At 58.7% G+C, this 13,121-nt stretch overlaps 1 protein-coding gene across 1 annotated transcript; it reads right to left on the reverse strand.

Annotated features, from left to right (window-relative positions):
- Nucleotides 1-324: 324 nt before the first annotated feature.
- SAMD1 (sterile alpha motif domain containing 1) lies at nucleotides 325-8,767 on the reverse strand. The gene is made up of 5 exons (XM_073318771.2): nucleotides 7,717-8,767; nucleotides 3,220-3,619; nucleotides 2,606-2,699; nucleotides 1,927-2,038; nucleotides 325-1,253 (listed from the first exon to the last, which is right to left on the reverse strand). The coding sequence occupies exons 1-5, from the start codon at nucleotides 8,443-8,445 to the stop codon at nucleotides 1,095-1,097; spliced, it is 1,494 nt and encodes a 497-aa protein (XP_073174872.1). The 5' UTR covers nucleotides 8,446-8,767; the 3' UTR covers nucleotides 325-1,094.
- Between the last annotated feature and the right edge of the window lie 4,354 nt (nucleotides 8,768-13,121).

Below are 13,121 nucleotides of genomic sequence, written 5' to 3' on the forward strand. Positions count from 1 at the left end.
GAACTGGGGACAGAACCCAGGAGCCCTGACCCCCACACAAACCAACCACTAGCCCATATTCTCATTCCAGAGCCAGGCACAGCACCCAGAAGTCCTGACTCCCAGCCCCCGCCCAAAAGCACCTCTCTTTAGACACAACTCATCTCTCGGCTGTCCTAAGCTCTGCCCTCCCCCTCCCATCCTGAAAGGGTCCAGAAATATTAACCGATTGGTGTTTCTCTTGTTTTTAAGATATATTTTTTTATTTTAAAAAAAGGAAGGTGGGGGGAGGGGAGGGTGCGATATTAAAAAGCGACTGACTCTGGGTAGCATCCATTGATATGTAAAAAAACAAACCAAAAAAAAAAAAAAACAATTTTACCCCCCTGCCCAACCAGAGAATAAAAAGGATCCCCTGTTAAAACCTTCCCCTGATGCAGGGCACCCCCCAGTGCCCCACCCACCCCCAAAAAATCCCTGCCCCACCCCATCCGGAAAGCAGGGAGACTAGATGTTGGGGGTGAGGGGAGATCAAACCAGAGTGCCATGTCCTGAGTCAGGGCGGGGAGGAGAGCTAAAAGAGGCCCCCACCAAAGTCCTCAGACATCTCCTGGGCACGAAATGAGCGAAAAAATCCACCTCTCCCACCTGCCCCCAGCTTGAAATGGCCAACGATGCTACGATGTGAGACTAACCAAGGGAATAAACACACAATGGAGGAGCGGGGGGGTGGGGGGCAGTGCTGGGCACGGATTCCCCCCTCCCCCCAAAAAACACCCCTGTAAACCCCTCCTCCGAATCCTACGCCTTCACTCCCTCCCCACTGCAGGTTTTCTACCCCTCCCCAGCCACTTGGGGGTTAATCACGAGAGGGGGGAGGATGCAGCTAGGATGCCAGGGTCCTTTCCTGGCTCTCTTCCCCCCTGCACCAAAAGCCCCCAGGCTGATGGACACCCCCCCATCATCCGTTTCCATGGAGATAGAGGGATGCTGGGAGGGCTGATTCCCGAGACACCCGGGGAAGGGGTGCAGCAGGCAGGGAGGGGCCCGGCAGGAGGCAGCAGCTGCTGGCACAGTCCCGCTTGGCCCCAGCTGCGACCCCCCTGTCTCCCTGCTCAGCCCAGGAAGGAATCCACCTCGTCCTCCTCGAAATGGCTCTGCTGCAGCACCTTGATGTGGTACTCGTAGATCTTCAGCGCGGGGCCCAGGCGGATGGACAGCCCAGTCAGGACGTCTGTGCGCTGCATGAGCAGCAGGGACTTCCCGTCGATCTCCTGCGAGGGACAACGGAGGAAGGGTTAACAGGGCTGGGGAACGGGACACGGGGCCTTTCTCCTCTAGGGGACTGGTTCTCTCCACACAATGCTCCCTGCCTCCGAGCTGGCAGCTGCCCCCACCCCTGAGCACTGACCCAGGGGCGCCAGAACGGGAGGGGCCCAGGCCCATCCACTTTTCCACCACGGGCCCGGCCCCCCCCGACCAGGCCAGAAGCTGGAGCCCAGCCAGGTAAGAGCGGCCCCGGGAGCCCGGGCAACTGTGGGGAACTGCAGACCCTCCACCTGCCTGGAGTGGGGGGGGGCCCCCCCGAGAGCAGCACCCAACCCGTGTCCCCACCCCTTAAGCCCCCCGCCCAGGGCAAATGGAGGGTCTGTGCCCAGGGAGCTGTTATCAAGGCCCAGCTGCAGCTCTTCAGCCCCCGAGGCCCCACCCCCAGGCCAGGCCTGTAGCCAGAGCCAGGTCAGGGTAAAAGCCGCACGAGCAGCTGTGGGGAGCTGCGGACCCTCCACCTGTCCTGGGACATGGACCGGGACTGCTCTCAGGGCCTGCCACCTCCAGGCTTGGCTGGGGGGCAGGTCCTCAGGGGAAGGGGTGGGGCCACAGAGGGGGTGGGGCCTCAAGCCCCTCCCCCCCACACTTTCAGGAGGGATCCATCAGCCCTGCACTGACCTGCTCCTGAAAGGCCAACGCCTGCTCTGCAAATCCAGCCTCTGTGAAATAATCCACCACGTCCATCACTGTCCACTCCACGGGGTCCGAGGGCTTCTCCTTCTTCACCGAGCTGGGCGGGGGGGAAAGGGGAACAGAGCCATCAGGATCCTGGCCACAACCCTCATCTCCCAGGCAGACACAGCCCACACCCTGCCTTCATCACCAGGTCTGAACTCCCCTGCCCCATCCCCTCCCACACTGGGGGGAGTCCCCTGACATCTCAAGGGGAGGGGGCTGGGAGCCAGTCCCTCTCTGCAACAGGGGTCTCCAGGCAGCCAAGGGTTAATGGAGGCAGGAAGGGAATGGGGGAGCTGCCAGAGCATGGAGGGCTTCGCCCATGCCATGGGGGTGGCAGGCCCTGGAGGCTCCCACTGGGGTGGGGCACTGGTGCAGCTGGGAGTCGCTGGGGGAAGCAGCAGGGAAACATGTCACATGTGGAGATTTAAGGACCCAGCCGCCGGGGGTGAAGTGGGAGAGAGTGGGTTGTTAGCCATGGGGATGGGGGACATTTTAGAGCCTGACTTGCTCACACAGGGCTCACAGACTAAATACCAGCCCTGGCGCTGTGCAGAGGGAGATCCTCCTGGTGGCAGCAAGGCGGACGGGCAGGCAAGAAGTCAACGAGCGCAGGACTTACACGCAGCTGAACGGTGTCCCGTCCGCTGCCTGGATGCCTGGCCGCCCGGGGGACAAGGGCACAGGGGGGTCCGCGCCCGCGACGGCTGGAGAGACTGCAAGCAGGAGAGAACGAGAGAGAGATGTCAGGCCCGGCACAATCACAGACAGGGCTTTCACCTCCCCGTGGAACATGAGGAAACCAGCCCCCCGCAGGCCCTGGCTCCCCTGATGTCCTCCAGCCCGACTGATACCCCTCAATCTTGTCCCATTGTCCTGGTTTTCCTCCCGCCCCTAAAGTTCTGCTGATGCTCCTCGATGCTGACCCGCAAGCCTCTGCTATCCCGGCCCTGGGCTCCCCCTTCCCACAGCTCTTCCGATGCTCCTCAATCATGTCTTGCAGCCCCCTGGATATTCCAGTTCCAGAGCTGTCTCCCGAACGCAGACACAGCCAGCACAGCGGAATTTCACAACATCCCCAAGGCTGAGACCTGCCAAACTCATTTCACAGGTGATCTCAGCCACTGCACCTCACCAGTCTCACCCTTCCCCGCCCCCGCCCATAGACCCTTGGTTTCCCCTTACCCCCTTTCCCTAAGAGAAATTTCAGCCCCTGGAGTCTCCCCAATCCGATACCTGCTCTGTCTGGCTGCCCGTAGGAGCCCCCTTCCTTCTTGCCCATCCCGAACTGCTGGCAGGCGCTCTCCCCAGGGGAGCAGGCCTTGGCATGACACCTCTCGCTGCCTTCGCGGTGGGGGCGCTCGGAGCCCTTGTCCGGGGAGTGCTCGTCCGGGGGGTGCAAGTCCCTGGTGTGGCCACCCCCCGCAGGACAGTCCTTCCCACCACGCCTGCTGTCCTTACAGTCCCCGTTCATCTGGCTCTGCTCGGCGGGGGCTGCTTTGCCGTCACTCTCCAACCCAGCCCCGGCGCCCGCCCCCTCGTAGTCCGGAGCCTCGGAGCCCTCCGACATGGTGGAGGCCTCGTCATCCTCCTCTTCCTCCTCCCCCTTCTCCTCCGATGGCTCCTCCCCGGCCTTCTGCGGGCACCAAGAATCCAGAGTTAGAGACCCCAGGAAGCTGCTCCCCTGTGCCCTGCACAAGGCATCTTCTGGGCAAGGCTGGGGCTCCTGGTTTTACCCACCATTGGGCCCCATCTAGCCACTCTCCCTGACTCGGGACCCCCTGCTAACCCAGCCCTGGGCTCCACGCCCACATCAGCTCTGCCAATGCCCCTCAATCCTGCCTGGAGCCTCCTGCTAGTCCAAATTTGGATCCCCACCCCAGCTCTGGTGGTGCCCCTTGATCCCAACCTGCAGCTCTCCACCCCCACTATTCCAGTCCCCATACTCCCTTCTCCAGCACCCTGCCTGCTCTAGTGTTAGGCGACTCTTAGGGTACAGGGCTAAGCATCTAACCACAGCGAGTTGGTCACAGCATAAAAATCGACCCTCAAACAGGAAGCTGCTGGGCTACCAGACTACCTCATCAAAAGAGACTTCCTCCTGGAGAGCGCCAGCTGCCACGGAGACCCCTCTGCCGGAGCAGACTACCGGGCACACGTCCAGTTGGACCCACTCCTAGAAGCACCAGGACCACTTTGACTGTGGCAGCACTGGACTGGGGAAGAGTTTGTTGTAAACAAAGGGTGACCAGATAGCAACTGTGAAAAATCGGGATGGAGTGGGGGGTAGTAGGCGCCCATATAAGGAAAAGTCCCAAAAAACGGGACTGTCCCTTTAAAAACGGGACATCTGGTCACCTTAACTTTACGCCCAAAGCTCATGTTGAGATGGGTCAGAGGCAGCATGGTCCAATGTATGTGGCACCAGCCTAGGAGTCAGGAGACCTGGGCTCTATTCCCAACTCTGAAACTGGCCTGTCGGGCGGCCTTGGGCAAGTCACTGCCCTGCTCTCTGCCTCAGTTTCTCCAGCTGTAAAACAGGGATAATCCTTCCTTTGTCTGTCTAGATTATAAATTCTCTGGGGCAGGAACACTCTCTCTCTTGCCACATGCCTGTGCAACACTCTGCACAATGGTGGGTCCCTAATCTCAGATGGGGGCCCCTGCCGCACCCAGCCCGAAGGGGCCCCCGCCCATCTCAGCTGGGGCATCTAGGCACTAATCCAACTCAAACAAAAAAAATGTCTGAAGCAAAACCAGGAGCTCCCAATTTAGTTTTAACAGAGCCTGTTAAAATAGCTCATTAGGATTTAGAAGATAATTACACCCCCGCACCCTTCTGCTTTTAAAAGGAACAAAAATGGTTTAAAAAAAATAGAAATAGAAAATATACCCCCCCTTTGTTCTTTTACAACCACCGCAGCAAAAACAGAGCGAAAGTCCAAGTTCTTCAGCAAGATCTGGCTCTCCCTTCGTCAGAGGCCTCCCCCCTGCAGACTGCCTACCTGAGGAAGCCATGCCAGAGATGCCTGGTTTGTTATTGCCGGGCTGCCAGCCAGGCCCGTGCGGAGTGCTCTCATTATAGTTATATTATGGTAGTGCTCAAAGGTCCCAGTTAGAACTGTGCTGGGCACTTCATAAAGAGAACACAGGCACCCCCAAAACACAGGCAGAGATTGTAGGGTTGCCCAGCAGGCCTGCACCAGGGGTCCTGGATTGTTAAAAGATGGGAAGCAAAGAATAGGATCAGATGATCAGTTTTCACCATGGAAAGTGGTAAATAGCGGGGTCCCCCAGGGATCTGTACTGGGACCCATTCTGTTCAACATATTCCGAAATTATCTGAAAAAGGGGGCAAACAGTGAGATGGCAACGTTTGCAGAGGATACAAAATTACTCATGGTAGTTTAGTCCAAAGTGGACTGCGAAGAGTTACAAAGGGATCCCACGAAACTGGGTGATTGGGCAACAAAATGGCAGATGAAATTCAATGTTGATAAATGCAAAGTAATGCACATTGCAAAACATAATTCCAACTATATGTACAAAATGATGGGGTCTAACTTAGCTGTTACCACTCAAGAAAGATCTTTCAGAGTAACAGCCGTGTTAGTCTGTATTCGCAAAAAGAAAAGGAGGACTTGTGGCACCTTAGAGACTAACCAATTTATTTGAGCATGAGCTTTCATGAGCTGCAGCTCACTTCATCGGATGCATGCCGTGGAAACTTCAGAAGACATTCTATACACAGAGACCATGAAACAATACCTCCTCCCACCCCACTGTCCTGCTGGTAATAGCTTATCTAAAATGATGCATCCGATGAAGTGAGCTGTAGCTCACGAAAGCTCATGCTCAAATAAATTGATTAGTCTCTAAGGTGCCACAAGTCCTCCTTTTCTTTTTAAGAAAGATCTTGGGGGGAGTCATGAATAGTTCTCTGAAAACTTCCACTCAGTGTGCAGGGCCATCAAAAAATTAACAGCATGTTAGGAACCATTAGCAAAGGGAAAGACAGTAAGAGAGGAAATATCACAATGCCACTATATGAATCCATGGTGCACCCACACCTTGAATACGGCATGCAGTTTTGGTTGCCCCATCTCAAAAAAAAAAAAAATACATTAGCATTGGAGAAAAGCAACAAAAATGATTAGGGGGATGAAACAGCTTCTGTATGACAGATTAAAACACCTGGGACCGTTCAGGGGGATATGATAAAGGTCTATACAACCAGGAGTGGCGTGGAGAAAGTGAATTCAGAAGTATTATTGACCCTTTCGCATAACACAAGAACCAGGGGTCGCCCAATGAAATTAACAGGCAGCAGGTTTAAAACAAACCCAAAGAAGTTCTTCTTCACACAACACACAGCCAGCCTGTGGAACTCGTGGCCAGGGAGTGTTGTGGTGGCCAAAAGTGGAACTGGGCTCAGAAAAGAATGAGATACGTTTATAGGGGATAGATCCAGCAATGGCTATTAGCCAAGATGGTCAGGGAGGCAGCCCCATGCTCTGGGTGTCCCTAAGCCTCTGACTGCCAGAAGTTGGGACTGGATGACAAGGGATGGATCACTCACTAATTGCCCTGTCCTGTTCGTTCCCTCTGGTCACAGTCACTGTTGCAAGACAGGTTACTGAGCTAGAGGGACCATTGGGCCGGCCCAGGAAAGCTGTTCTTATCATAAGGCTGTGCTGGGCCCAGCATTGGTTGCCAGGGGGCTGTCTGGCAGGGCTGGGGCCCAGCGCCCACGAACGGTTGCCGGGAAGCAGCTTGCAGGTTGGTTGTTCCTGGATGCTTTGCTGTGAGCATAGCGCTGTTTGAACAGACCCATCCATCACACAGACTGTCCAGACCAACGCATCACAGCCAGGGCAGGCATCGTCGCCCAGGACCTTGCCAGGACAGGAGGCCTCAGCGGATCAGAAACTACGGCGGCACTCGTACCCTAAACTGGAACAATCCTGGACCTCACCCAACCCGATTCCCATGGCCGCTTTCATTCTAAGCCCCTTCGACGGGCACTGCCCATGGTCCCTCCCACCCCAGATGCCCCATGGCACCCCAGGCAGTCCTGCCTCTTGACACCTTGCATATCCTGTGACTCTCCGGGCATGTGCCTGTACAGGAGCGAAAGAGGCTGCCCCAGGGCCCGGCCACGGGCACCTTCCCTGGAAACAAGCACCAGATCACTGCCTGACCCCTAACTCCCTGGCAGCCCTGCCCCAAGCAGCCCCGATCCCTTTACTCCATGTGCAGCCCTTTCCTATGCATCCCCCCTCCAGCCATCACCTTCTTGTGCAGCCCTTTCCACCCCACGCTCAGGTCCTATCCCAAGCACCCCCTAAGCCAACCCTTTTCTGAGCTGAACCTCCCCTGTGGCCCACGGCACTGCCCCCTGCTCACTGCCCCTCCCCCCACAGGGGCCGGAGCACCGCTCACTCCCCCCCCAGACACAGCCCCGCCCTTCCCAGACATTGCCCCTCCCCCCACCAGGGCACGGCTCACTCCCCCCGCCCCCAGACACTGCCCCTCCCCCTCCGGGGCCGGGGCACCGCACCCCCTCGCCCCACCCTGGTACTCACGTGCCGCCTGCCCAAGCCTTCCCCACCCCCGCCACTGCCCCTTTCCCCCGGTCACCGCTCACCCTCCCAGTCCCTCCGGGCGCCAGGGCGCCGCTCACCCCCACCCCGACCCTCCTGCCACCTGCCCCAGGCCCTCCCCCGCGCTCACCTTGCTCCGGTGCGCCCTGGCGTGGGGGGCGCGTCCCTGGGGCCCCCTTTCCGCCCGGGCCAGAGCAATGCTGCCGAAGCGGGTCCTTTCCAGCCTCCCGCGGGCCACTTCCTCCTCCAGCAGCCCCTGGACTCGGCCGCGGGTCACCCGGCCGCCGCCGGCCGCGCTCCCATCCCCGCCCAGGTAGCGCACGATCTCCCGCAGGCTGACTGGGGAGCTGCGCTCCGGGGCCTCCTCTTCTGGGGCCGGGGGCGCAGGGGGCGGCGGCCGCTCCCGGCCGGTCCTACGAGGAGGCGGCGGCGGCGGCGGCTCGGCGCGGGGCGCTGCCCGGTGGGAGCGGGGCGCGGCGGGAGCCGGTGCCCGCGTGGAGCGGGGCGCGGCGGGGGACGCTCCGGGCGGGGAGGCGCGGTGCGGGCGGGAGGCGCCCCCGGGGCGCTGGGCCGGGGCCGGCGCCGGGGCCCCCCGGCGGGGCGGCTGGACGCGGGCGGCGTTGCGGTAGGAGATGCTGCCTTTGTAGCTGACTCGCAGCACCGCCCGCTGCTGGATCAGCTTCTCCAGCTCGGCCCGGGTGCGCTCGGGCTCCGGCCCGTGTCTCCGCCGCACCATGCGGCAGATGCGCTCCAGGTCCGGCCGCGCCTTGCGGGAGCGCAGCGAGTCGATGGTGTCCAGGATCCACTCCTGGTAGCGGGGCGCCTCCTGCCCCGGCGGGGGCGGCGGGGGCCCGGCCATGCCGCCGCCTCCTGGTTCGCCCGGCCGGGGCCGCTACCGCTTCTCTGCCTCCCCTCCCCCGGGGGCTGCGCCCGCTGCACCGGCTCCTTCGGCGGGGCCTTCTGCGGGCGGCTGCACGGTCCCGGCGCCGCTGGCGCTCCCCGCTGCACCGGCTCGGCTCGGCGCGCCGCCCCCTGCCCGCGCGGAGTCGCTCCTCCTTCCCCGAGCGCTATCCCCCGGCCGGGCTCCCCAAGCGCTGCCGCGGCTGCAGCTGGAGTCGGTGGCGCGCGGGCTGGTCCCGGGCAGGCAGCGCGAGCCCCTCCCTCCCCGCCGCACGCGCCGCCGCCCGGGACCCGCAGCCCCTCGCGCGGCTTAAGGAGGCGCCGCTGCCCGCAACCTCCCTTCCCCCGGCCGCTTAAGGTGGAGCCGGCGAGTTCCGAGTCCTGCGTGTTTCCCGGCACTCCGCCGTCCAGCCCAGCCCCTCACCCCTGCCTTTCTGACCCCCAACAACAGTCCTCACCGCTCACCCATCCCCCTCTCCACCCCCCACCAGCATTCATCCCCCCAGGTCCCCTCCCCCCGACCCACAGCAAACTCTTCCCTATCCCCTTCCTGCCCCCTCCCCGAAACCTGCCCTACCTCCCAGCAGCCGACTCCATCCCGCCGCAGTCGCTGCCCCCCCATCACCCCACTTCCCGCACAGGGGAGCTGGCCCATGTCCCCGCTTGCAGCTGGCTTTGGTGGTGCTGCAGAGCGGCATTGGTGGAGGCTTGGTCGCCCCTTTAGGGGATGGGGGAGCTCATGGGGTGCTTCCATGCCCCCCCCACCCGACAACCAGGGGCTCAGGGTGCAGGCGAAGTAACCCTGGGTCCATCCAGAGGGGGGGCAGCTAAGCAAGGCTGGCTCAGAGGGGTGGGAAATAGAGCACGGAGCCTTTCTCCTCTAGGGGGCGCCCGTCTGGTGGGGGGCTGGAATGGGACACAGGAGCCTGTCTGCCCTAGGGGGGGCTGCTGGTGGCAATTGAACTCTTACCCACTGCCCCCCATTCTGCTGCCTCAGGGGCCCCCTTGCTGCAGTTCATTCTGGCCCCCAGCAGATGGGCCACCATAGCCTCTGAGGCAAGCAACTCACTTTAGCTCTTTTGGCTGGGGCCTGGTTAGTCACAGCCAGGCCCAAATGAGCCAGGGAGCCTGAACTCCTAAGTGGGGGGGTGGGGGCACCCTTCTGGTGAGACACAGGACCACAGGGCCCAAGTCCCAGACAGCTGCCAGGGCCCAGGACTGTGGCAGCAAAATCCTGAAAGCCCTTAAGGGCCCGTGCTGCTTGCCCGCTCCCCCGCTGGCAGGATTTTGCAGCACAGCTGGCAGACTGGCAGCAGCCGCTTTCCCTCTCTGCATGGCTGGCTGGCGCCAGCTGAAAACACCACTGAGCCGTTCACCCTGAGTATGCAGCCCCATGGCTGTTGGGTTGGATTTGCAGCTCTGGAGCTACCTGGCAGTCAGACCTGGCTCTCAGATAGCCTGGGCCCAGATTCCCAATTCACATCATGCCACTGGCATCACCTGGTGTCAATTGGCACCACTCCCTTAGAGTCCACAGAGACGAAAGACTGATGCCAGCTGAGGATCTAGTTTCTTATCTGGCTACCTGCCTCAACCAACGGCCCCTGGCCTGAGGGATGGTACCAGGCACAGCTCCGTGCAGGACATCTTGGGGTATGAGGCTCCAGCCGGGCACGATGAAGGAAGTGGGGGTCAATGGGGGGGCAGGGGCGAGAACAGCAGCCTTGGTTATCATCACTTTATAGATGGGAAAATGAGGCAGAGAGAAGGGCTCAGGTCACACAGCTGGTGGCACAGGACCCAGGAGTCCTGACTTCCAAGCCCCATCCGATCCTAACGCCCAGAGCCCACTCCCCTCTAGAACCCAGGAGTCCTGACTCCCAGCTCCAGCTGCCCTGGCCTTACTCAGTAGATCCCGTCACAGAGCTGGACTAGAACCCAGGAGTCCCAGTACACAACCCTACCCCCATGCTCATGCACCCCACTTTAACCACTAGAACATGGTCCCTTGGTATTGCTGGAAATAGTAGCCAGTCACATGATCAGTCCTATGCCCTCTGACATGGCGGGTGGATTAAGGAGGGGCCATGCTTGAAGCCGCCCTGCTGCGCTAATCATGGAAGGCATCCAAAATGGTGGACGGGGACAGTCTGCAGAGGTGTAGCCAACGTAGGCGGGGTGGAGAAAAGGACTTGGAGAATCCAGACTCCTGGGTTCTATTTCCAGCGGTGGGAGCGGAGTGGTGTCTAGTGGTTAGGGGAGGGGCTGGAAGCCAGGACGCCTGGGTTCTGTGTGTGCTCCACTCTGTAAGAGGCGGATAATACCTGACACACACATTACAGACAGTCAACGTGCAATCTTGGTGATTTTTAAAAAAGGAACTAAAAGTAGCTTAGGCCCAATGCCCGCCCCCACCCCAAAATCCTCTGCCAATTTTTACACACTTTTTAGGCCCCCCACTCATGTAAGACCCACGCCAAACAAACAGGGGATCTGCCCATAGCCAGACAGCAACAGAGACCCGAGAAAATGCTGCAAAGCGTAAACTGGGCAAACTCGGAAGGCTATTTGCCTGGCTTCCGCCACTGCAGCGATACCAACCCTGACCGGTGAAAAATAACGATGGGCCTCAAACCAAATCTTGAGATTGGCTTCAAAATCGTGAGATTTTATAAATACTTGGCAGGGTGTTTTTATTCACTTCCTGCTATGGGGACTTTTAAAAGGTCACCTGGTTCAAGCTTTTCTCTGCAGTGAAGAGGGCGAGACAGGGAGGGTTTTTCCACCTGAGGAAATTAACAGAAAGAGCTACAGTGGAACATAGTGACTCCAGTCAAATTTCCCCATGCAGACAAGCCCTGATTGCTTTTTAATCAAACTGGGGAGGCTCACATGATTTGGTGACTGGTGCCTTAAGAAGAAAACAAAAGCCCCACGCACAAATCCTGTCAGCCTTGTGTCCGAAGCACAAAGGTTGCTACGAGTAAGAATATGAAGGTTACATTAAAAAATTTCAGCCGGGTTCCTTTGTACAGGCAGTGGTGCCCAGAGGCAGAGCGGGGCAGTTTTATTGCCAGAAAATGCTGATTTATAGACAACGAAACTTTTCAAGGACAGGTTGAAAGGTTTCTCAGGTCAAAACAAGACCCCGCAGTAACCCAGTGGTTTGGGCACTCACCTCTGCTGGGGAAAAGCAAGGTCCTGCTCTGACTCACTCCAATGTAGAATGGGAACAAATTTGAAACCCTCAAATTCTCTCACAAAACACAATCGGTTTCCAGCCCGATCACGCTTGGAACCCCCTTGTGCGAGGGGCTGTACGGAAGGGCTCATCACTTTCATTTTATTCCTCATAAACTGCCTTTCATTCACAGGGGTTTCCTCTCTCCCCCCCACCACACTGGGAATTAGCTGGCATCTTATTACCTGATCCCCTTTGGAAGCAGATTCACACACGGCAGGAGTTCCCCTGCAGTAAGGAAGGTGTGCACATATCCACACTTTGAGGAGAGTATTCTGCTTCTGGCAATCCCCTGCATTGCTGCACACCGGGGTCGGCCTGGCTGTTCTCCTCTCCTGCCCCGACCTCATAAGGCTAGATTATCGATTCAGACAGGACCACTGTGAGCACCTCGTCTGACCTGCGTAACACAGGCCACAGGACTTCCCTGAATCAACTCCTGTTGGAATTGGAGCCGATCCTTTTGAAAAACCTCCCATCTGGATTTAAACAGCGTCAGTGATGAAGAATCCACCACGATGCTTGGTGAATTGTTCCAACGGCTAATTACACCCCCTCTCCCCACCCCAGTTAAAAATCTGCCCTTTTTTCCTGTCTGAATGTTTCTAGTTTCAGCTTCCAGCCACTGGCTCTCCTTCGACCTTCGTCTGCTAGCGGGACTCGCCCATTATCACAGTTTTATTCCCCATGTGGGTACTTCGAGACAGGGATCACGGCACCCCTTAACTTTCACTGTAAGAAGCTCCTTGCCTGTCAGCATAAGGCAGGTTCCCCCCCATTTAATCGTTCTCATGGCAACTCTCTGCCTATTTTTCCCCTTCCTTCTCGAATTGTGGGTGTCAGACCTGGCCATGGTATTCCAGCAGCTGTCGCCCCCCACCAGACACCGAGATAAAATAACCGCTCCGCTGCTGCTTGCGATGCCCGTTTATCCATCGGCCAGACGCCCCCCCACCCCATTGACGCGCGGACACTCGCCCCTTGGGGCTTCCAACTCCAGGCGAGTTCAGGTCCCGCTTATGGCAGCCGCCGGCCCCCGGGCTCCATCCCTGAACTCCTTGGGCCTCCAGGGAGAGGAACAGCTCCCGGCTCATCCCAGCCACGACAACTGTCCCCTGGAGCCCAACAGCCCACACGCCAGACTGATTTTTTTTTTAAACAAAACTTTATTGGTAATTGTTTCAAATATGTTGACAACAAAGCACACTGTTAAAGAGGAAGTGGGGGCTGGGGGGGTTGTTTTGTTTTTTCCTAAACAAGTTTTGTCGGAGGACACAGATGTATTTCCCAGGGTGGGGCGGATGATACCCTCACCCTCTAGACGGGACTCTCCAGCTTCTTTGTGGGAAAGGGAGATTTTGGGGGGAGGGTACAGGTTTAGAATAAGGGGTCTC

The sequence above is a fragment of the Lepidochelys kempii genome, chromosome 20 (assembly GCF_965140285.1).
Source record: "Lepidochelys kempii isolate rLepKem1 chromosome 20, rLepKem1.hap1, whole genome shotgun sequence".
NCBI classification, from domain to species: Eukaryota; Metazoa; Chordata; order Testudines; family Cheloniidae; genus Lepidochelys; species Lepidochelys kempii.